This window comes from Triturus cristatus, chromosome 3_2 (assembly GCF_964204655.1).
Source record: "Triturus cristatus chromosome 3_2, aTriCri1.1, whole genome shotgun sequence".
NCBI lineage: Eukaryota > Metazoa > Chordata > Amphibia > Caudata > Salamandridae > Triturus > Triturus cristatus.
This window is the reverse complement of record NC_140584.1, coordinates 528104916-528130093: the sequence shown is the minus strand read 5'-3', so window position 1 is coordinate 528130093 and position 25178 is coordinate 528104916. Positions and strand designations below refer to the sequence as shown.

Genomic DNA, 25178 nt, shown 5'->3' with positions numbered 1-25178 from the left:
TTGCTGCTGTGGAGAATAATGTAGTGGGAGTTGCTGCAAAATCAGGCTGAAGAGCAGTACACCTTGGGTGTATAGACGAGCAGGTTGGTCCCAGTCTCCACTCGGTTCTCAGAGCACTTTTTATTTTAGCCAAACAAAATTCAGAAAGTTCCAGGCAAACTTCAAGATGCAAAGCAACCCTTTCATGTGCAGCAAGGCTGTCTTTTGAAGTACAAAGCAAGCCACAGCAGCAATTAGTTTCTGAGAGTCCTTCTGCAGGTCCAGAAAGTGAAGTAAAGAGTGGGTCTGAGAGTCCAATATTTATACCTGGTGCCTCCTTTGAAGTTGGAGAAGTTTCTAGAGCATTCCCTTTGAATTCCTTCAAGTTTCCAGTCTCCCCTGCCTTGGATCCATGCTGGTTGCATGAACACTGCAGTGCTGGCAAGGCCTTTGTGTGAAGGGAGAGTATGGCCTATTCTGTTGCAAGTGGAGCTTTGCCCAGCTGTGCTGACAAGGCCTTTGTGTGAAGGGAGAGTATGGCCTATTCTGTTGCAAGTGGAGCTTTGCCCAGCTCCGCCCCCCCCGAAGCCAGCGATGGCCTATCCTGGCATGCCTAATCCCTCTATTATGTGGCTGTCTGGGAGGAATAAACAAAGTCCAACTGCCAACTACACCCAGTCAAGTGACCCAGGAACAGGCTTTAGGCACCAAATAGTTAGGGCAGAAAAATGCCAACTTTTTAAAAGTGTAACTGCAACAAATGATGGACGGAATGTGGAATGATTCAAACATTCTCCCCCGTCAAGAGATCTGGGTTAAATCCATCGTTCTTTTGCCCACCACGCTCCCCCAGTTTGGACCCAGCCATATGCAATTCAGTCTTGACCCTGTGCCTCATGGGAACAGTCCAGACCGAACTGGCAAGCCAGGTCCTCCTTGGACCAGAAACAAGCATCCTGGGACCACGTTCGGGGTATGTCACCCTTCATCAGACAGGTTAGCTTGAATCCAGTGTCTCAGTGAGCAAGGGACCCACGTCTGGGCATACCTGCCCCCCTTCAAGCGAAAAGTGTAACTGCACAAATGATGGACGGAATGCTGAATGATTCAAACATTCTTCCCCAGTCAAGAGATCTGGGTTAAATCCATTGTTCTTTTGCCCACTACGCCACCCCAGTTTGGACACAGCCATATTAATTCAGTCTTGACCCTGTGCCTCATGGGAACAGTCCAGACTGAACTGCCAAGCCAGGTCCTCCCTGGACCGGAAACAAGCATTCTGGGACCGGTTTTGTGGTATTTCAACCTTCATCAGCCAGGATAGCTTGAATCCAGTGGCACAGTGGGCAAGGGACCCACATCTGGGCATGCCCGTCCCACTTAGGGTGAAAAATGTAACTGCAACAAATGATGGATGGAATGCTGAATGATTCAAACATTCTCTGCCAGAAACCAATCCCAGGATGCTTGTTTCTGGTCCAGACTGTCCAGACTGATCTGCATATGGCTGGGTCCAAACTGGGGTGGTGTGGTGAGCAAAAGAATGATGGATTTAACCCAGATCCTTGTGACTGGGGGTGAATGTTTGCATTGTCCAGCATTTCATCCATCAATTGTTTCTTTTGCATATGTCGTCCTAAGTGGGAAGGGTATGCCCAGACGTGGGTTCCGTGCTCACTACACCACTCAAGGAAGTACAATTTTTTTTTTTGTATCAATTAAAACCATTACAAAAGGTACACTCTGATAAAAGTTTTTGATTAGTTAAACATTTTCAAAAAGCACTCTGGTAGAAGTCTTGTGTGTTAAAAAATACAAATATGTTTCTAAAAACTGAAGAGTTTACATCGTGCTCTAGGCCGCATGTTACAATTGTGAAGGATTGAAGCCTTTTGTTGTTTTTATGCTTCCTCATAGTGCCACTGGGCCTTGCTTAGATGCTACTGATAACAGGAACTTAACTAGCTTTCCATTTAGTTGTGGGTCCTTTGGATTGAAGCAGGCAAGTGCTGCCTGTCTCTGTGTTCGTATGCCTCATTCGTTAAAATGGGTTTTTAAGAGGCCTGCCCTTTCCTCTTTTAGCTTGATGCAGGAGCAACTTAGATGTTCTATGTCCTCATTTCCGACCCCGCATAGCCTGCATGATTTCCCGCAATTCTCTCTCAGCCAAGGTGGAAGATGCGGTATAGCTGGGAGGATTCCTAACATGTATTTTAAAAGAGATACTTTGGACTTCCTTGAATACCCCAGATTAAACTATGCCTGTGGGGGGGGCGTGGCTTGGTGAGTCAAGATGGTGGACGCATCTTAAGCCGGCTCCCGCCCGCCCGTAACAATTATCCGACAATTTATCCTTGCCCCCGGAGCTGAGGCGACGCTTGGAGCGCTCCCGACGGCCTGGGTCCTCTGTGAGCCGCGGGGTGGCCGGGGGACAACTGCGGCCTAGGGTGGTGCCCGGAACCGCGGCCTCGCGTGAGCGGGGAGGCTGGACCTGACCTGCCGGAAGGAGGCTGCGGCGGAGCGGCGCCCTGCGGAGGTGGCGGCCAGATGGTGATGTTGTGGAGCTGACGGGGGGGGGGGGTGTGACGACTTGGCCCCGACTGCGGAGATCCGGTGGAGGTAGCCTGGGGCATCCCGGCCTGGAGGGGCCCACGAGATAGCGAGGCGTGCTGCGTGTCCGGGCCCTGAGATGAGGTGGCGCCCTGGTCCCCGTTGTGCTGAGACTGGTCTTCCTCTTCCCCCCTCCCCCCCCACGAGTGGGCCAGTGGTCCCTGAGGGTTCGGCGGCCGGTCCGGGTCGCGGGGGGTGAAGTGTCTGATGGGGTGCGGCGAGGGCTGCGGGGCGGCCGCCCGGCCCGGCTGGTGAGGGGCTGCGGCCTGTTGGATTCCGGTAGCGGCGTGGCACGTTTGCTCTGCCCGGCTGGGCTGCAGTGGACGTCGTGTTTGCCCCGAGACATTGTTGGAGAGGCGGCACCGGGGGGGCCCCCACCCACCTCCCTTACTTGGCAGAGACTGGGCCTGGTCAGGCACGGGCTGGGTGCCGAAGGACCGGCTGGGCCCCGGCCCCCGTGATATCCCCTGGATGACTGAGGCGGAGGACGGGTGACGGGGGCACTATCCTGGAGGTAGTCACGTAGGGGGGAGAGAGGATCTACAGTCGGGCCCGGGGGACTTGATACGGCGGTGGCCTTGGAACACTGATCTGCAACGATGACCAGAGACAAACATGGTGGAGTAGCGGCGAAGCAGGGGCCTGGACCTGACGGGGACGGTGGCCGGGAGCCCTTCGGGGGTAGTGCTGGATAATGCAGCCCTCCTAGCAGCCATAACGCAGTCCGGGACATGCTGGATGCCAAGATTGGGGCAGTGGGATCGAACGTAATGCTGCTGCGTCAAGACCTGCGAAATGCGGTGACCCGCATCACAGAGACTGAAACCAGGGTGTCGAGCGTGGAGGAAGAGGTTGCGACGCTGAGGAAGCAGGTTGCGGCCCTGGAATCGACCCAGCGGGGCCTGGTGGGCAGGGTCGAGGATGCAGAAGGGCGGGCCCGCAGGAACAATTTGCGCTTTGTGGGGTTTCCGGAGGGCTGCGAGGGGAACAACATGGAGCGCTTCCTCTCCCAGTGGCTGGAGGGCTGGCTCCCGGTTGAATCGTTGTCCCGATGCTTCGTAGTGGAGAGGGCGCACCGGGCCCTGGTCCAGAGGCCGCCGGTGGGGGCCCGCCCTCGGCCGATTATCGCTAAACTCCTGAACTACCATGACAGAGATGTCATCCTCCGCCAGGCCAGGGAGAGGGAGCCTCTGCAATTCGAAAACTCCCGCATACTTATATTCCCGGAATATACACGTATGGTCCAACAGCAGCGGCAGTCTTTCCTAGCGGCTAAGGCCAGGTTGCGAGAGCTTCGTTTGTCCTACGCTCTTCTCTATCCAGCGCGCTTGAGGGTCGTATATGAGTCCCGAACATTGTTCTTCGAATCGCCAGAGGACGTATTCAAATGGACAGATGAGACAGTAAATCTGCGTCCTCATACACCTGCTGGTAGAGAATCGGACTCATCCCAGACTGAGACGGGGGTCTATCGCTAAAAAGCAGCGGCGTTCCAGATCCTGCCGTCGGCATAAGTCAGTGGGGGCCTGGCGTGGGGCTGGCCCGGAGGAAGGCCATCCGCCGGTTGGGTCCTGAGGTCCCGGGAGTTCCCTGGGTGCGAGTCTTCTTGGAATCCGCATTATGGACATGCCGCCGGCTGCTTCATTCTCCTGGATGCAGGGGGCTGCCTTGGTCCGGAGGACAGATGTGGGGGGCGATCACCGCCGTAGCCAGTTGCGGGTGGGGTCTTTGGGACTTGGTGGTGGAGGGCACGTTGGGGATTCATTGGTTGAGAACTACTGAGGTTCACGGTTTGGGCTGGGGGATGTTTCTCACCGCGACAGGTACTTCCATGTTTGTGAGGTATGGGGTGGGAGGAGCGGGGTTGGGGGGACTGTTGGGAAGTTGGGGTTTTAGTTTCGGGGTGGACCGCACCTTAGTACAGAGCTGGGCGTGGGCGGGGGCGGATGCCGCAGTCTCTGAGTGGCTACTATGTTTTGGATATGTTTCCTATGGCGACAGATTCCCCGGGGATTAGTGGGCGATTAGCTACAATTAAAGTGTTGAGCTGGAATGTTCGGGGTGCCCTTGATAAGATCAAGAGAGGGGCGATACTGCAGTACGCGAAGAGGGTGTTGGCAGACGTGTTACTCCTACAGGAGACACACCTATTGGGGATGAGGGTGCTATGCCTACAACGCTACGGATACACACAAGTGTTTCATGCGGGGTTTGTTCAGGGTTCCAGGGGTGTGGGTATCTTGGTTCACAAGCGGGTCTCTTTTGTGCATTCTCAGACATGGGCAGACACATATGGGAGGTATGTTTTTGTCTTGGGCCGGATTGGGTCGGAGAGGGTGGTGTTCGGTAGTGTGTACGCCCCCCCCCCATTGTCCTGGTCATTCGCGGAGCAGCTCATGGCGCGCTGGGCAGACATCCCAGAAGTCCCGGGGATCATAGGAGGGGACTGGAATGATGTGATGGATCTCTATAGGGTCCGACTATCAAGGGGCCGGGAGAGAGGGAGGGGTGGACAGATGAAACTTCACGCGCTGGTAGGTGGCCTGGCGTGGGTGGATGCTTGGAGGCGGTGTCATGGAATGGCTAGTGCTTACACGTATTTGTCGGCGGTGCACGGCGCCTTCTCCCGGCTAGACTACATCTTCCTATCGGGGGCTGCGGTGTCCCGGTTGGATACGGCGGAGATCCTACAGCGCGGGCTCTCAGATCACTCCCCGGTGTCTGGGGTCTTGCGGATGGGGGGCGTGGGGGGGTCGTTTCGCTGGCGACTCTCGGTATGGCACCTGCAACAAAACGACTATAGAGTACATATGACTGAGGCGGTACATCAGTATCTGTGGCGGAATGTGGGTTCCGTGTCTGGGGCAGGTATGTTGTGAGAGGCGCTGAAGCCGACACTCCGCGGCGCAGATATCTCCTTCTGTGCGGCAGCCCGCCGTGAGCGCCGAGCGGGGTTAGTTCGAGCGGAGGCTGAGGTTCTGGAGCTGGAGAGTAGGGGCCGGGAGGATGGGGGCGAGGCGCATTGCCGGCAGTTACTTTATGCGCAGCGGACGTATGGTTCCCTGCTGCTAGATGAGGCGCGTCAGGTGTGGCTAGCCACTAGGAGTCGAGTGTACCAGTGGGGAGACAAGTCGGGTGCAATGCTGCACAGGCTGTGCCAGGGGATGTATCATGCCCAGGACCTCCCAGGGATAGTGGATCCTGGGGGAGCGCCCATAGTGGACCCGGGGGCACTAGCCAATAGCTTTGCTACCTACTATGCGGGTCTCTATGGTCCCTGTGAACACCTCACAGCAACGGCCGTGGAGCGATTCCTAAGTGATCACCCGGTCACGGCGTTAGCCGAAACGGCATGGACGGCATTGTATTTTCCGCTAACGGTGGAAGAATTGGGAGAGGCGCTGGGTGGCCTGAACCCGGGCAAGGCTCCGGGCCCGAATGGGTTCCCGAGTGAGTTTTTTAAGAAGTATTTTCTACAATTAGGCCCACATTATGCGGCAGTGGTGGAGGAGGCCCGAGAGTGTGGGTTGTTGCCCCGAGTCTGGAGGCACGCTGAGATAGTAGTGTTCCACAAGCCGGGTAGGCCCCCGGAGGAGCACGCCTCGTATCGTCCGATCTCCCTCCTCAATGTGGAGGCAAAAATGTTGGTGAAAGCTTTGGCCAATCGCCTCCTGCCATATATTGCCTCGCTGGTCCATCCGGACCAGGCGGGGTTCATGCCCTCTCATGCCACGCGACATAACATCCGGCGGGCTCACGTGGCGATCGCTAAAGTGCAGCGGCTGGGGTTCCCGGCAGCCCTATTGTTGGCGGATATGGACAGGGCTTTTGATTCCCTTAGTTGGCGTTATTTGTTCCTGCTGCTGCAGCGTTTGAATTTCGGCCCGCGGTTCCTGTCCTATGTGCGGCTTCTCTATACGGAGATTACGGCCTCGGTCAGGGTGGCGGGGGCGTCCTCGTTGCCGTTCCCCGCACGGCGTGGAACGCGCCAGGGGTGTCCTCTGTCCCCGTATCTGTTTGCCTTGGCCATGGAGCCGTTGGCGGTGTGGGTGCGAATGGAAGCGCAGATCTCCGGATTTGAGTGGGAAACTGGTCTGGCCGATCGGATAGCCCTTTACGCGGATGATGTCCTCTTTTTCCTGATGGATCTCGACCATACGGGGCCCCGGCTGCTCCGTATCATGCAGATATTCGGTGAGACGTCGGGTCTCTTTATGAATCCCCGGAAGTCCACACTGTGGGTACTTGGGGGTCCGACTCCGGTGCAGGAGTGGGCGTCCTCGGTGCGGATGGCGGAGGGGGGGCTTCAGTTTCTAGGGGTATTCTTATCACATTCTCCGGTGATCTCGTGGGGGCGAAACGTGGTGCCTGTGTGAGAGCGGGTTTGCCGGGACATTAAATTGTGGACTCGTATGCCGCTTACTATCTTTGGCCGGTCTGCGATTTTTAAAATGGTGGCTCTCCCCGCCTTCTGTATCAGCTGCAGAATCACCCTTATGTGAGCCCACCTTAATGGTTCCGTCGGGTGAACTCGACCCTGGGTCAGTTCTTGTGGGAGGGTGGGGTGGTGCGAGTGGCCTTACGGACGTGTTTCCTCTCAACATATACTGGGGGTCTGGCAACGTCGGATCTGCTCTCATAATATCATGCCTCCCACCTGCTGGTTCTGAACGAGTGGTGGTAGTATGGGAGGGGGGGAGACCCGGCGTATGCTGTGGAGCGTTGGCTCATGGCCCCACACACACCTCACACCTTGCTTTACTCTGCCATATATCGGGCGCGTTTACCACCGGTGACGCAGGTAGTTTTTCGAATTTGGCGTCATGCGGGAGACCCCATTGTGGCACATTGGGCGACTACCGCAGGTGGCGGCCCTGTCCGGGTTTGAGGGGTGGGATCGGATTGGCATCTCTACCATAGGCGATGTGGTGCGTGGGTGTGTTATGAAGTCCTTCCTGGATCTCCAACAGGAATTCAACATGCCACAGACGCAGTTCTATAGATATCTACAGTTTCGCCATACACTCTCCCCCAGTCTGGTGGGATTAGACTCCATAGCGGACTTTAGTCCAGTGGAAGCGTAGCTTTTTATGGGAGACCTCCAAGAAAAGAAAATCTCCAAGATATATCGATCGCTTGTTATCCACAGCGCCCCTTCGCTCCAGCAGCTTAAAGGGAAATGGGAGGACGATGTTGGGCCCCTCGATGAGACGGACTGGACGGATGCACTGGCCTCACCTCGGGGGCGGCCATAGCTATCTGACTTCGACTTATACAATTTAAATATCTACATAGGGCTTACTTTACCCGGCGGAGGCTGTGGCGGGCGGGCTTGATTGTCTCTCCGGAGTGTCTCCGCTGTGGACGGGAGGAGGGTTCCTTCTTCCACACGGTGTGGCTTTGTGGGTCATTGTCTAGGTTTTGGAGAGGGTTGCTGCCTTGTCTATCCGAAGTATTGGGTTGGAATCTTCCTGCGGACCCCAAGCTGACACTCCTGCATATTATGGACGATATTGGTGGCAACATATACAAGAGACACCTATTGCTGCTAGGTCTCACGCTGGCCAAGAGGGATATCGCTCGGGCGTGGAAGGCGCCGTGTGCCCCCTCGCTGAATGTGTGGAAGAGGGGCTTGCACTTTAATATGGGCCTGGAGCTCCCCATTTTTGCAGCTAGGGGGTGCCCCCGTAAATACTACAAGATATGGAAGCGGTGGGCGGACTATAGGGGTCTCCCCCTGGAGCCAGTTCCAGTGGAGCGGGAGGAGGGGCTCATCTAGCTTCCCCCGGAGGGGGGGGTACACGCAGGGACTGGGGATGGATCTGTCCGGCTTATGCTCATACACGCTGTCGTTGGTTGGATACAGTATGGTGCGGTCGGGGGAGGGAGCTGGGAGACCCCGGGGGGGAGAGTTGGGGAGTTGGTTTTCATCTGAAATGCATTCCAAGTATTCAATTATGATAAAAATGTCAATGTCATGATTAGTGTGCTGCTTGGGCCGATACCTCTGGGGATACAGGGGCCGGCAATATATGTGTTTGTTGACGAATAAATTTATTTTATTTTTTTAAACTATGCCTGTGGCCCAAATGACTTGTAGCTACTCGGGGTCATCCATACATGGCTCCTACGTGCAAAGACAGCTTTGTCTTCTGTAAGAGAAAGTTTCTTAATTACCTTATTTACAATATCCTTAAAGTGCGAGTGCGTTGTTGGAATTTCCCATAGGTCAACTAGTTTGGTGATAGCCAATGATTCCTCCAGGTAAGCTTTGGTCGGCAAGGTAGATGTACTGCACAATTCTTGCCAGAGCTGGTGGTTCTGTGTGTTCCTAGAGGAATTCTTGATTTTGTGCCAACACTTGATGTAAGAGCCTCACCTTGCAAGGAGTTGTTTTGTTAAGCCAAACTCAAATCGAATCTGTGCTGGCGAGGCGTAAGGCAGGAGGTTTAGCATGATTCTGTACGCTTTTGCCAGGGTGGTATCCAGCAGTGTAGCATCCCTGCCCCTCAATGCTTCGCTGCCGTAAGTGATTGAAGGTGGAATTTTTGCTTGCGCAACACGAAGCAATGGGGAAAATATTGGTCCAGTCAATTTTGATTTAAGATGCCTTAATGTTGACCCTATCACCATCCCTTTCCTCTTAATGGCCTCAAGCTGTTTCACGATTTGACCACCCTAAGTATTTGTATTCAGAGGAATTTGCAATTGGAGTTTTCCCCAGAGACCAAGAATGAGACCGTTTTTTCCCATTGATTGTCACTGGATTCAAGCTAGCCTGTCTGATGAAGGGTGATGCCCTGAAACAGGTCCCAGGATGCTTGTTTCCAGTCCAGGGACGACCTGGCTTGACAGTTTGGGCTGGACTGTTCCCACAAGGAACAGGGTTAAGACTGATTTGCATATGGATGGGTCCAAACTAGGGTGGTGTGGTGAGTAAAAGAGTGATGCATTTAACCCAGATCCTTGTGACTGGGGGTGAATGTTTGCATTGTCCAGCATTCCGTCCATCAATAGTTTATTTTCCAATTTTTTAAAAGTGGCATTTTCAAAATTGTAACTTTTTATTTGTACTATTAAAGATAATTTTTCATTACAGCTTCTCAGACACCAAGCACAAAATGCTTACCTGTTTCCAATCAAATGCTATCACTTATTAAATGTAATACGGCAACCCAAAGTTATCCTACGGGCGAGGTAGGAGGTCTCACAGTAGTGAAAAATGAATTCAGGAGTTTTTCCCTACCAGCACATGTAAAACTTACACATACATGTCCAACCTTTTAATTACAATGCACCCTGCCTTATTGGCTATTTAGGGCCTACCTTAGGAGTGATGTATGTGCAATAAAAGAGCTGTTTAAGGCATGGCAAAGGGGTTATATTGCCAAGTTGAATTGGCAATTTAGAACTTCATTCAGGCTGCAATGGTAGACCTACAACATGATTTAAGGGGCTGCAAAAGTGAGTGTCAGAATACGTTCTATAGGCCCATTAGTAGCATTTAATTTACAGGCCCTGGGTATTTAGTATACCACTTTACTAGAAATTTATAAGTAAATGAAATATGCCAATCAGGTGAAATTCAATGCTACCATGTTTTAGGGAGTGAAAACACGCACTTCAGCACTGATTAGCAGTGGTAAAGTGCACAAAGTCCTCCTTAGCATTTCTAAACATATAAGCAACTCTGCACCTTTGACCTCGACCTAGTTGCTTTGTCAGCAGAACTGAGTCAATATTCTTTGCGGATGATGAATAAATAAATCATCCATTAAAAAGAATCCACTGCATTTGATGTCATTTTATGCCGCTATCAACTGTTCTTTACCCATTTACTGCAGGAATGTCTGGACATGTGTAGAAATTTAAGAAATAGGAACTGAAATGGTTAATATTTTACCTGCAGTCCCTCTAATAACAATACGCTATTTTAAGTCACATGCTTTAAGAAAGCACCAATAGTTTCAACCCGTATAAGGGTTCTTGGCATGCAAAGAGCTCCATACCCCCCTGTAGTGAGTCTATAGCAAGGGCAGGAAGGGCAGAGCCCTTGAGTACTTCAAGAGGCCTCTCTTTGAAGATTACCCCAATTCAAAGGCACAACTGGGTATAAGTACTGGACCCTTGACACCATCAACTCAGTACACTCTGGACCTTAGGACACTCTGCCAGGAAGAAGGACTGCTGTGCCGCTGAAAGGACTGACACTCTCCTGGACTCTGCTGGATTTGCTGGACTCCTGCTCTGCTGTACCTGCCCTTCTTTCTGCTGCTTTTTGTCTGGTGGTGAGAAGGACTGGACCTGAATATCTACATTCGCAGAACCATGTGACTCAAAGGGCTTGCCTGTTTGACTGCTGATCTACAGTCTCAGGTACATCAAAGACTGCCTACAACCTTCCAGCCAGCACCTGGACTCTGTGCGTCCTACTGCGCCAAGTTGTGCCAATCGAGTTCTGGGCTCTTGGAGGTGGGGTTTTCTGTGCTGTTCCATGCTCCATCATGGTTAGCTTGACTTTTCAGATTTGACCTGGTCCAACGCGACCAGATGTCCCTGGTTGGTGCTTTATGCTTTTAAGTTCTATATTTCAATCAATCTTAAAAAATTCATAACTCTGGTTCTACTTATTGGATTTTTGACATGTTGGTCTCATTTTGGTCAATAAATTAAGCTCTTTCTTCCCAACCTAGTGTGGATTATTTTTGTGTGGTGTTTTCACTGTTGTACTGTAAAACATGTTCCACAAATGCTTTATACAATGACTCTTTCTGTGCCAAGCTACCAGAGGGACAGTACAGGTTAATTTATGGTGTGTATCTGACTTACCCAGACTATATTAGTGGTCCCTGCTTGGACTGAGTGCATACCGCTGTCAACTAGAGACCCCAATTTGCTTCATTTACATTTTCTGTTCTGTGTTAAAATGTTTAGCGATATTCAAATCTGGTCAAAATATTTAGTTAAGTTTACATTTGTGTTTATCAATTAGAAGTGCTGTTTCACAGACCTAAACATATTAAGCCGATGTTAAAATATGTTCGACAGCCAGAAGCTGAAAATGATCATTTCTGCTGCTATTTTAAGATCAATGGACCACCAGCCCTATCCAAGGAATTAATTTCACCCAAATTTTCTTGGACCAGATGGGTGTAGAGCGAGCACTATCCACCAATAAGGAGATTAAGATGTCACCCACAAGGATTGGAAAATATCACTGTTAATAAAAGGAAAAGTAACACCTTTGTGGCATTGTTTGAATTCCACTAACCATTTGTGAATCTTTATGGAGGTGTAGGAACAATATAAGCTTCCCTGTTGTTCATAGCTGCCAGGCCCGGACTGGCTGTAGCGGGCACCGGGCAATGCCCCGGTGCGCCGCATGGGTGGGGGCCGGTGTTGGGTCCCTGGGGGGGCGTTTTTGTTACAGGGCCGTTTTTGCAGCATAGCTAACAAAATCGTCCGAAAACCGGCCCTGGCAAAGACCTCGGCTGCACCCCCATAGCTGCCCTTCGATATTTAGCTCCACAGCAGGTCCATGACCAATGTAAGGCCAAAGGAAATGCCCTTAGTTCATTATACACAAGACATGACCAGTGGGCACTGCAATCACAGATATTAGACACAGGCCTGGCCAAAATCTTTGTACCACGCCAATTCCATGTCACATGGTACTGCAGACAGTGTACAAGTATATAATGCAACGCTCAAGAACTTAAGCGAATAATTGTTTGATTAAATTACATTATATTTCCCACTCATGGTCACCCACTAATCTGCACTTTAAAAAAAACTTTAAAATGTCGACCTTGATCCAAATGTAGTTCAAATAATATTATAATTATCATCGAAGCCCCTCTACATATAAAAGCTTGGATAATGCATTATATAAGCCTCACTGGCGATGGGTTGAACCTCCCACCAATAGGAAGCTTTTTTTAATGTGATCACAGGCCCATATTTAACAGAAGCTGGGTAGATGGGTAACACATCAATAGATTAAGTCGACATATTGCATGCTATTGTGGTGACTCCTCCTGTGTCTGCCTGCTTTAAATGACAATTCAGAACTATTAAGGCAATGGTTTAGGCCAATCTCCAACAGTAATTATACCAAAACTTCGAAGGCTTAAACATGCATGTGAAGAGTGCATTCACAGGTTTCCTTGACTTGCCATGGGGGGTTTTCCAGAGGATCACCTGCAGCCGCGCGACCAGGCCTCACGCTACATTTATCTTCCTAGTGGATACATTTCAGTCTGGTACCACAGCATTACGCTGTTGGGGAATTTAGGAAAACAGACCATTTCCCCACTTATCTGGAAGGAAACTAATGTCTCTTACCTTAGTGTTACCCCTCAGATGGCTAAAAATACCATTGACCCAAGCAGCCAACATATTTTGTTGCATAGGTGTATGCATGTGAAATCAATACACCAGCAGTTTAAATCACTACAGCTGCCTAATTTCTATGTGGCATCAGCACTCTGTGTGTTTGTTTGTTTAAGGTAGTGTTTACAACAAGCTAGCTTTGCCTTAGTGTTCCTGATGATGTGTTCCCTAAATGCTCTCCCCATTCACTACCATCTTTTCTAAAAGCATCTCTCAGAAACCTGCATTTCCCCGTCTGTCTCCCATAGAGGTGTCCTCTTGAACACACCCTGGGCCAGACCTTTAGTTGGTTGGCTACAAAATTGCAGATAGTATTTGCTTCCCAACCAAAATATAAGTTATATTGAAGAAAGCCATAAAGACAGCAAGTGAGACTTATTTCTCAACATTCAGTAGCAAGTGTACAACTTGAGATTATCCCTGGCACAGCCAGGATACCAACCAACAGGTGATACTTTGTCCTGTACTATTACCAATACTTGACCTTGAACATTTGCAGTGCTGTTCATTCGGGAGTAAATGACATATCTTGCAATTGCGATATTCCCCTGATTTTCACAGTAATTGTGACTTATGAAGCACACTATTTTCAATCAAGTAATCGGTGTGAAGTTAAACAAGACAATGTGTATTTGTTAGTCCTGAGCTGTGTAGGCCAACGGCTAAATGTAATAATAACCACATTCCATTTTGTGAAAGAAAGAACTGAAACTATTGATGGGATCTCTTGGCACTGTTCCGGGCAACCTCCAGTGTGGACGGGTCTAAATAAATTGTGTTCCTACTTCTGCAGAATATTGCAAAGATGTGTATTATTATATGCAAAGTATCAGGAGCCTATTACTAGAGCCAGGTAACACAATATGTAACAGCAGCATAGTGTTGCTTCTGCTTTAACCCAAATGTGCATAAAGAAAAAACAAATGGAATCGCCTATGTGGCATCTCATTCTTGTTTACGAGACCGGGGATGTTGCCTCTAAAAGCAGGGTAAATGCCCGATGGGCGAGTGTATTGCTTCGAATAGAGTGAAAAAGTAGGGCTCCGTTAATTAAGAGAAAACATTCTTATTTAAGATTTCGTTGTATGCTGTTCATGTCCCCGTGGAGGTGGGCATAACTAGTGGGGTATGGCATTAAGAAATTGTGTACCATTGTATAAATGAAGGTTAGGTACAATACGGACACACAATGAAAGCATTAGTACTGTGTGTCCACAATGTGGAGACGGTGCACTCTAATAAGTTCAGTTGGTCTCCATCTTTGAGATGAGGAAAACCAATTAAGTGCTTCATGTTCCTTCCTTTGCAGGGCAAGCATTGTGCAGAAAAGGATTATTTATTTTCAAGATGACGGTTCCCTTACCAAGAGACTCTGTGAACAAGGTAAGGTCATCTATTGTTCGAAAAGAAGAGACGCGCATTTATTTAGCAAATGTTATGTACGCTAGCAAGAAACCTCATTAAATGATGAAAACATATTTTAGAATAACAACTTTGCCTGCTTTTATTGGGCCAAAGTTTAGGATAATGATTACTGTTGGGAATAGATACACATTTTAAGCGAACAACATTTCTTCATAATATGTGTCCTTATCCAGTATGAACCTAAAGTATATTTTAAAAAGAAGATTTATGCATAGGAAATATATATTTCCATCCAACATATATTATTGGCAGTCAGGAATGATATAAGGCGTAAATCTCATTGTGGGGGCTCCTACTGGTGGAGACCAGGATTCTTTTGCAGAATGGTAATTACATACGACATATGCTGAAAGTGCAGCACCTATTTTTTGTAAAATCCCTTCTTTTTTGTATTCAGTCAAAAGAAATTCAACCTAAGATGCATTACACTCTGTAGCACAGAAAAGGATCCGGTATGTGGCTGCCTGTAAAATAATTGGTAATTTTATTTATTTTTTAACGCTTTGAAGCTCGCAAGATCCATACACTAATGTACATAAACCCCATACAGCGTAGCTAAATAAGGGCTTTGTTGCTCATTCTATTCCTCCAGAGTAGGGGTTCAATTATTGTCCATAATATACACATTCAGGTGCCCGCAGCATGCAAGTTATGGCAACAGTAAAAATTTTATACGATAACAATGGGTGCCTACTTTAAATTTTTTGATTTCTTTGTTAGAGCTGTACACATTTTGTTAATCTATGTCATATTTACAAAAACAGAGTGCTCAGTCTGTTGAATACACCTCGTGCCATTTTACATACATTGTTATATTTAAAGCTTACATATGTTCACTCTATTTTCTACTCACAATGTCATAAGAACGTCTCGTGAACAGCAATATTGCCGTAAGAATTTGCTGCTCTATAAATTATAAATGTATAAGATATTTTAAAGTTGCAAGTGGTTGCACCTGCCAGGTCAACGTGACAGTATACAACTGCGCGCACAGACACTGCAGAGGTAGGTCTGAGACACATTTACAGGGCTACTCATGTGGCTGGCACAGCCAGTGCTGCTAGCCTACTAGTAGCATTTCATTTACAGGCCCTGGCACTCTCAGCACACTTTACTAGGGACTTATCAGTAAATCAAATATGCCAATCATGGATAACCAATCATAATCACAATTTACACAGGGAGCACTTGCACTTTAGCACTAATCACTACTATATATAGAAGACATTTTGTTATGTATTTTTTCCTATGAGGACAGATGAAATTTCAGATGATCTTCCGAAACATGAGACAAGGAAGTCAAAAAAGCTATGAAGAAGTGTTCTGCTCTTATAGCTTGATAGGGCATAAGAATCTATTTGCCACACATTGTCATGAGTGTATTAAAATGACATGGATTCGTATAAAGTTGTGAATGTTGTTATAGCATTTTATTAACAATTTTGGACTAAATTGTTAATTATCATAAGTAACATTTTATACCCCTGTGGCACGCACCTATTTGAATTTGTAAACATGATATACAGTGATGGCTGAAGTTTGTAAACAGGATACAAAAAGGCATAGAGTCATTCAGAGAGACATTTTATTGTAGTTTAAACATGTTACACTAACTAGTAAAGCACTTTTGAAATAAAAAGTTATTATTTTTTAACATATAAACCTTTCACATTGTTTTCCAATTTACCTTAAACATTCTGATACATGACACGCACACACCTACTTCAATAACATATCACAAGTAGCCTCAGTTCCATTTAGCATCTAAACTGTTGCAAGCTGTCACGCATATTTTTGAATGCATACCTCAGTGCCCTACCCTCCCTGGTTCATTCCTTTCACTTCACCTTTTATAACTATGCTTACTTTGCCAAGACTTTGCCGCCAGGCAAATAAATAATAGTTGAAGGACATCTATTTGATTGCCCATCCCATTGCCGAATCAAGCACATGGACTTAGACATAACTGTTTTATCCTCAATCAAATCAGTAAAAATGGTTTTCCACCTACAGCATTAAAATACATCGTCCTCAACTATTGTTGCCACAAAGACATCAGCAAGGATATACTATACACAAAATACTTCAACATAAGAGGACCTCAACTGTCTCCCAGGTCCATGGAGAATGTTTTTCAAAGCCCTATGCATCTTAAATCTTAAATTCTAAAAAAACAAAACTAAGGGGCTCATTACGATGGCGGGCAGACATGAGTCCGCCCGCCATCGTTCCGGTGTGTGGGACTGCCCGCCAGTCATGCGGTAGTCCCACCACTGCAATTACAATGCGCCCGCCTGTATGGAGGGCTCATTCCGGGCTTTTAACATTGCGGACGGTGCTGCTGGCTGTAGCACCGTACACAATGTTAAAATGGGTTTCCTGTGCATTTCCCAGCACTTCGTGGGAGGCACCACGTGGTGCCTGCCACGCAGTGCAGGGAAATGTAGGGGGGTACCATGGGTATCCCCAAGTGCAGTAACACCTCCCCTCAAACAAAGGGGGGCCTGCAACGGGCCCCCAAACCCAATCCCCGCCAGCCTTTCCATGAAAAGGCCGTTTTTAAACAACATCCTAATTTGGTGGACGGGGCCTGCTAGGAACCGCCACCATTTTAGGCACACTGCACTGTCCGCCAGGCAATCGGACCGATTGCCGTTGGCGGTGAAGTGGCGGATGGACTTTGCGCCTGCCAGGGTACCCACCGCCATCCTAATTTGGCGGCCCTGCGTTGGTGGTCCTTCCGCCATCTTAATAGGCCCCTAAATTACATACAATTCAAATTTCTCCTCTCATGGAAGCAAGATCCTCACAAGTATCACTGCTTAGAAAACTGATATACAACAGATCGCACTCAGAGCAACACCCTCATCTGAATCAATTCGGAAGTCCCAACTACAAAGTCCCTGGAGCAAACCACGGCATCAACATTAACACCAGCTCCGCACAATCACCTGCATGCATGGTAGCTCATTCTCTGGCACTCCTACTAATATCCACATAGGTACAGTCATTGATACCGACACTGGCAGAGTCATGGTCACATGCATTGGCACCATCCCACACAAAGGCCTTCCCTGTGTCAGTTTAAATCAGCTTAATATCTCCAGTGCATCTCCACTGGATCCTGTGCCAGCACAATCACCTTATTGTCACTGGTATTTGTAGAACACCTGCATTTTATGTTTTATTTATTAAACACCGTAGTAGTGATTTACATTGAATCATATAGATGATAAAAAAGTACAAGATGTATGTCACAGATCTTACAATTTCCATTTACATTATACATTGGGCCTCAGCTTATCAGCTACAGTCTATCTAAACAGCCCTAAATTCCTAATGCAAGTACTTAAAGCTTTATATTCAGAACCCATTAACAGGTTAAATGCCATCAGTTCACAAGACAATAGCTGGCTTTGCAGCAAGGGGCGAAGGCTATCGCATGATTTTCTTTAAGGTGTTCCCAGCTGAATGGTTCTATACTTGCCTTTCTTTTACATCAACTTAACAGAGCCTGCAAAGTCTGAAGGGATGTGGAATACCTGCCAAGACTCCAGATCTCATAAATGTTCACATGTCCTAATCAGATATGCTGCTAGTGTTGCCTCTTGTGGGAGCCGATTGCAGCCTATACGCGGACACGCTGCCTGCGCAGCGTGACAAAAATATAGCATCGAAAGAGGAAGATCGTTCGTCTCAATTGCGCTGAAATCTGCCCCTTGAAAGCAGAGATTCATGACATCTTAGTTTCTTCCCAGATTGCGAAATAGCTTTTAAGTCGTGAAAATTGTTTCACTATTTAACACCTTCAGTTTATCATGATAAAAGCTAAGAAGGCATCTTCTCCCATTTCGGGTGATCAGAAGTGAATTTAATTTAAATTTAGCATGATATGTTTCCAAGGTGCAGTCACTAACATGGTAATTCAGGGCTTCAACACGTGCCTGTCACTTGGGTGTCCTCAAGGGGCACAGCTGGTCTGTGTTTTGTCGCATAATATCCTCAAACAAGTAATATTCCTTTGGCATATCCTGTCAGCACCTTCCTCTGATAGACCACTAAAATAGGGATTTGTCTATTTACTGTATTTATGGAACTTAAGTAGTGCCAATTATTGGAATGTTATGAGGTCATATGACATCACTCGCTGGGGAGGTTCAGGTTCAAAGGTCGCACGGTGTCTTTCCATGTCACTATCACTGCCATTTTGGTGAATGAAATCAATGCTTCGACCGCAGAGTAAATCCTGATCCTTTTCAATGAAGTCAGCATTCACCCGCAGGAGTTATACCTGTGCTAGAGCTCATTCAAATCCAAATGTAAATGTATTTTTATTTCACGGTTAATTAAATCCTTAGCAAAGCAAACACACAAAGTAGGGGATTAGGATGCAGATCAAATGTAAGGAGCTAAACAGATTTCATCGTAATCCTTAATCTGCATTAGAACATTATTCCTTCTAAACACGCCAGTGCAGTGACAGAGATGAAAGAGAGTGCCTAGTAGCCGGTCAATGCCCATCTGTGGATGAGGATTATGTTCATCCTATCATAATAGGACTTTCAATGTCGGTCTGCTGCACCTGGTTTAATTAATTAAAACTCCTATATGCGATCGCAAAAGGAAGAACAGGAACAGTGTGGTCAACTATAATTGCAGTATGAAAACAACACTGTTCATCTTGATCGAAAAAAGTGTGCTTTTGATATAAAACAATAATAACTCTGTTAATAACACCACTACTGTGGCAACGAAGATATGCCACCTTGCAATCCTCCTTCTCAAGAAGGCTAAGCATGCCTTCAGTATTATGTTTACAGGGTCTAAGGCCACTGTAACGGTCTGTCTGCGTGACTGGCCTTTTAGAGCATTGGGCGGCGCCCCGAGCAAGTGTCTCTGACCTTCTAACAGGGCAGAGGCACATGACATGCAGAATGGTTTGTCTTCCTTTTCACACAGTTCACCTCAGTCCACCGGTTTTCGGTATAAGATCCAATGTTGGCAAGGCCCCAAGCCGAATGGCCAGAACTCTGCTTGGCTTCAGAAAATGAAGCTGATAATAATTTCAGGAACAGCAGGTAAGGATGATCAAATCGAGATAAGACACACACCAAATAGGTTGCACACTCCAAACAGGGAGCTCCAGTCATAGGACCTGCCCCAAAGAGAACAAAGAGTAGGGAGGCACTTAGACGTAAACCTTGTTTGGACTACTTGTCATTCTTTGCATATGAGTTGGTAAAGGCACATTAACTCATGATTGTAGGGCAATTAAATGTTCCTGCCAGCCTTCAAATTAGTGATATGGTCCACAATAGCATGTATTACTATCCATTTTCTAAATAGCCTTCAATCCTAGGCACTCAAAGTCTCAGGAGAGGAAACTATATACATGTTTTTGATTAGGGGGTCTTTACACCCCACCCACAACAGTTTGCTAAAATCTTCACAGATCTTGGTGGAGGTAGTAGGAACTTCGCATTGTCTCCTTTGAAACTGTCGCCATCTAAGGCAGGTGCGGAAGTAATACCATTGAAAAAACACCACGTTCACAGTTTCACCCTGCATTGGTTATCGATTAAAGCCTGGAGAAGATGCTTACATGAAGCTTCATAAGTGAGTGTTAGAACTGTGGGTCTCTAGTTGGCAGAGGTAGGTACCTTTGACCAAATAGGGACCCTTACTTCTAAGTCAGGGAAAGGGGATTACACTACTGGATAACCCCTGCTAACCCCCTTGTAGCTTGGCACGAGCAGACAGGCTTATCTCAGAGGCAGTGTGTTCAGCATTTGTGAGCACATACAGTAATACAGTGAAAACACTACAGATGGACACCACACAGGTTTTATAAAAATGAGTATTCTTTATATAGACTTAACACAAGACCACAAATGACAAAAAATCCACTATTCTGTACTCAAAATTGACTTATAGATGGTAGAATTAACTTAGTTCAAGATGATGGTAAATGCAACACAGTTCTCACAAAAGTACTTGGATGCATAATGCAAAATAAACAAAAGGCTCGCAGCATTGGAGATGCGTCGGTTCCTTGCTTTGGGGGAGACGATGCATCACGCCTCAATGCTTGCGCAGAGTAGGGGATGCGTCTTGATCCTTACCGGATAGGAGGTGATGTGTAGATTCTCGTATTGCAGCCCGGTTGCGATGCGGCAAGATGGTGCCTCAATGCAATGCGACAATCCGGTGCGATAAGATGGCGCCCTTGATGCGATGATGTTGAGACGATGCATGCATGCCCTGGCAGCCTGTACTTTGGAGCCGCGACAGGCCTTGCGACACGCTTCTCCAGTGATGCGACGGCGACCCTCACAATGGCGACACGGTTCTCCAGTGATACGACAGCAGACAACTGTGACGAAGACACTCTTCTGGGGAGATGCGGCGGCGGTACGCTTCTCCGGCGATGCGACAACTACAGCTGCGGTGGCGACACGCTTCTTCTCGTTGCGTCGCACTTCCAGCTCTCAGCGACACGCAGGCTTCTGCAGATAGAATTCCCAGCAAGGAAATTCAGAGGGGAGCTGATGGTGAAGTCTTTTGTCCCTGAAACTTCAGCAGGAGGCAAGCACAAGTTCAAGCCCTTGGAGTAATATTCTGCAAGATGATGAAAGTCCTTTGAAAGTTCCTTCTCCTCTCCTTTGCACTGAAGACACCACTGTAGGCCAACCCAGCAACACAGCACACTGGCAGGGGGGCAGTACAACTCCTACAGCTTCCTTTGGTTCTTCTCCTTGGCAGAGCTTTCTTCTTGTTGTTCCAGAAGTGATCTAAAGTCTTGGGGTCTGGGTCACCATATTTATACTACTTTTCTCTTTGTTCTCTGAAGGCAGAGAGGCCTTTGCCTAGTCCAAACCAGTTCTGGTCAGTCCTGGAGCACTTTGTTGACAAGACTCCTTCTTTCCTTTCACAGTGCAGGCCAGGGACATCAGACGCACCACAGGAGGTGGAGCCACCATTGTGGAGGGAATGCACAGCCCTATTCAGGTCCCAGGTGCAGCTCCTCCCACCCATCTGCATGCAGATCTCTCTATTCAGCCCTGTGATGACTCACCCTCTCTCCTGGAATCCTCCAGCCCCTGTCACTCACAGAACCAGACACACAATACACAACCTAGCAGAGGCAGGCTTGGACAGTTAAGCAAGAAAATACCTACTTTCTAAAAGTGGTATTTTCAAACACAGAATGTTAAAACCAACTTCACTAAAAGATGCATTTTATCATTCTGAGTTCAGGTATACAAACTCAAATTTCTACCTAGTTCTCTGAGTCAGTTAGCATTATAAGATGTAATAATCAAACTGCCCATTCTGGCCTATGGGGAACAGGTAGCCTTGCAATAGTAAAAAACGAAAATGGCTATAATTCACTATTAGGACATGTCACACACACCAGAGCATGTCCTACCTTATACTTACAATGCTCCCTGCCCTAGGGCCTACCTTAGGGGTGTCTGATGTGAAGATAAGGGAAGGTTTAGGCACTGGCAAGTGGGTGCACTTGCCAAGTCGGCATGGCAGACAGAGACTGCACACAGGCTCTGCAATGGCTGGCCTGAGACACACTTCACAAGCTGCTTCTGTGGGTGGCACAACCAGTGCTGCAAGCCCACCAGCATCATTTGGTTTACAAGCCCTGGGCACACTCAATGCACTGTACTAGGGTCTGACAAGTAAATCAAATAACCCATTCATGGAGTCACTAATCAATACATCAATTTACATAGGGAGAGCATATGCACTTAACACTGATCTGCAGTGGTAAACTGCCCAGAGTCATAAAACCAACAAAAACAGGTCAGAGAAAATATAGGAGGAAGACAAAATGTTCAAGGATGACCCTGCAAAAAGGGACAAGTCAGACAGTGAGGAACAGTTGAGAATCCTGGATATCAAGATAAGCAATTCAGTTAGAGTTTCACTGCTCTGAGGTCGTGATAACTGAGATAATTTAAGGGATTAAATGTGACAGGACACTGGTAAATAGCTTCACTAAGCAATTACGCACAGATGGCACTCTGTACTGTAAAACCATTTTCGAAAATTAGCATTTATACAACAGAGTAAGATGAAACACTACTATGGTATCATTTGGAGTGACTGTCATAAATATTTGAAGATCAGTTATATATTTTGTGGAATATGAAAACTGTTGTAATTCCCCCTTTACATAGATTTTGAAGTCCTATCACTGTGTTTCAGCTGAGTGAAATGTTGGTGATTCTTTAGTACTTTGAGTTTATGCTTCTTGTGATGAAACAGTAGTCAAACAGCTAGTACTGTAGCATAAACTGAAAGCCGCACAAAACACACTTGTCAACACAAAAAAATGACAACATAGTCAAGAATATAGAAACAGCATGATACAAGCAAAAGAATATTTGGGTGCAAAAACATCCTAGCACTGTGTTAGACAAGTCAGCTTTAGGGTGATCTTCCCCCAAATCTTTTACTGTTGCCCTTCTTATTTTTCTGAATTCAGTTTTGTTGGCCTTAGGACTCTATGCACTATGCTACTGCTAACCAGTGCTAAAGTGCTTGTGCTTACTCCCTAAAACATGGTAAAATTAGCATAAACCTGATTGACATATTTAATTTATGTGTAAGTCCCTAATAAACTGGTATACCAACCATATACCAAGAGCCTGTAAATTAAATACTACTAGTGAGCCTGCAGTACCTATTGTGCCACCCACTTAAGTAGCCCCCTAAAACATGTCCCAGGTCTGCCATTGCAGAATTTATGCAGTTTTAAACAGCCAATTCAACCCCGTTGCCAGGCCTACAACGCCACCTTTAATACATAGAAGTCACCCTTAAAGTAGACCCTGGGCTCCCCATTGGACAGGGTGCATTGTAATTAAAAAGTTGGGCATGTACTTTAAGTTTTAAGTATCCTGGTAGTGAACAATTCACATATTAGTTTTTCACTACTGTGAGGCCTATCTTTCCCATTGGATAACATTGGTTTACCTTATTCCAAGCAAGGGACTAACTCCTAATGTAGGAATCTTCATTTCGACTTCGTCCAGTGGCACCTTAACAACGGCACCTCTTTCTCCGACACTGCCGGCTGCCTTTCCCCTCTGAACTTTATCTTCTCAGCAGTTTTCTACTGTGGAGGTTAAAACTTTTAATGAAAATTTTACCTCATAATAATACAGAAATGTGCCTAACCATAATACAGAAAATGCATATTAAAATAGTGATGGGAAAATGTGTTTTTATTAAACGTGCAATAAATGAAAATGCTGCTTATTTCTTCAAAAAGCTCCCATTTCTTTCATTCTTTAACCATAAGGCCTCAAAATATTCTTGATTCTTTCCTATCCCTTTAAGAAAATAAATGCCTTTTTGTAAAATGATGATTTAACGTTATAACTGAACTGTATAACTTGACATCTTCGTGAAATGTGCTGTTTGCTGCAAAATGTATTTCTTTCCTTCCTCACACCATATTACTTCATTATATTTTAGAATGTTTCTTCTGCCATATGCTTATAATGAATAAGTATATTAATGAAAGAAATGCTCGTTGTAGGTTTAAATTCCATGATTTAACCATGACATGCTAGATATTAATGTTTCATTTTTGTCACACGATGGGACACTCAGCAGCTATCAGAGTAGGCTTGCAAAGGTTCTCATGATAACCTTCCTAGATGTATCTTTTTGTAATAAGCTGTAGCCACATTCAAATAACTACATGTGAACATGGACATTTACCGTGGGAATTCAGGGAGAAGGTGACGGACCATAAGAATATTCTTTCTCATTGGCTATAGATGACATTACCATCAATTTTTGCAACATGTGTTGTGCTTTCCAAATAGTACATTCTCCTACCTAGATAGGTAAGGCATTTTATGCACCCTTACACTGTCATGTTGCTTAGCACTTTGTTGTGCTAACCTGAATTGCCACCGTCTACTGCTAACTGTGATTTCTTATGGGCAATTCAAACCTTTTCATAGCTATTAGCCTTTTGCTCTAAAACGTTTACTAGCTCTTTTCCAAAAGGAGCTCTTTATGGAATCTTGGTAGGATAGGTTAGGTCCTTTAGTATAGGATAGGGACAAATTCTTTATGGGACACACTGTTACTTGGTATGCTTGTTCTAATTAAATCTTCCCTACATTTTCTGTAAATGGATTTATTTGACTAATCTGAATGAAAAGACAAAAATGAAGACTAATCTCTTAAAGAGAAAATAAACTTTCAAAAATGTCACTAACCCTCTCATTATTGACTGAACATCTAATGTTGAAGATGATATTTACTTTAGAGATGTGTTTGGGTTGCGCTCCATTCTAATACGGTGACAACGATTCATTGTGACGAAGAGGCGTGGAAATTCGAAGTTCGATTAGTAAGTTGAAGTGTAGCTACTTACAAAATGTTCATTATATTTCTGCGCTCGCACTACCATACCCAAAGGTAAGCAGAGACCAGGCCCAATCCACTCCATCGCAGTTGGCCATAACTTTTGACTTTGCCACAATCTCACAGGGCTAAATATCCATGGGTGGTACTTTGATCTTTTAGGCTCTATTTTAAACTTAAAAGTTAAAAAAATATTATTTCCAGTTCTACTGATTGTATTTTTGTCATTTTGTTGTCAAATAATTTATTACATTTTATTCTATTTTTCGAAATTGGTGTGGGAATTTTCTTGTTTTGTGTTTTCACTTTATCACTGTTTGTTTGCTGCATAAATACTTTACAGTTTGCTTCTAAGTTAAGCTTGACTG

The 25178-nt window shown here is 46.4% G+C and overlaps 1 protein-coding gene across 2 annotated transcripts in view; it reads left to right on the top strand.

Annotated features, from left to right (window-relative positions):
• The window catches only part of SPON1 (spondin 1), a 1174735-nt gene that overhangs the window by 409541 nt on the left and 740016 nt on the right, over nucleotides 1-25178 (top strand). For both annotated transcript variants that reach the window (XM_085648231.1, XM_085648230.1), the window contains exon 4: nucleotides 14291-14364. In XM_085648231.1, coding sequence (XP_085504357.1) covers nucleotides 14291-14364 — 74 coding nt within the window. The remainder of the gene's footprint in view (nucleotides 1-14290; nucleotides 14365-25178) is intronic.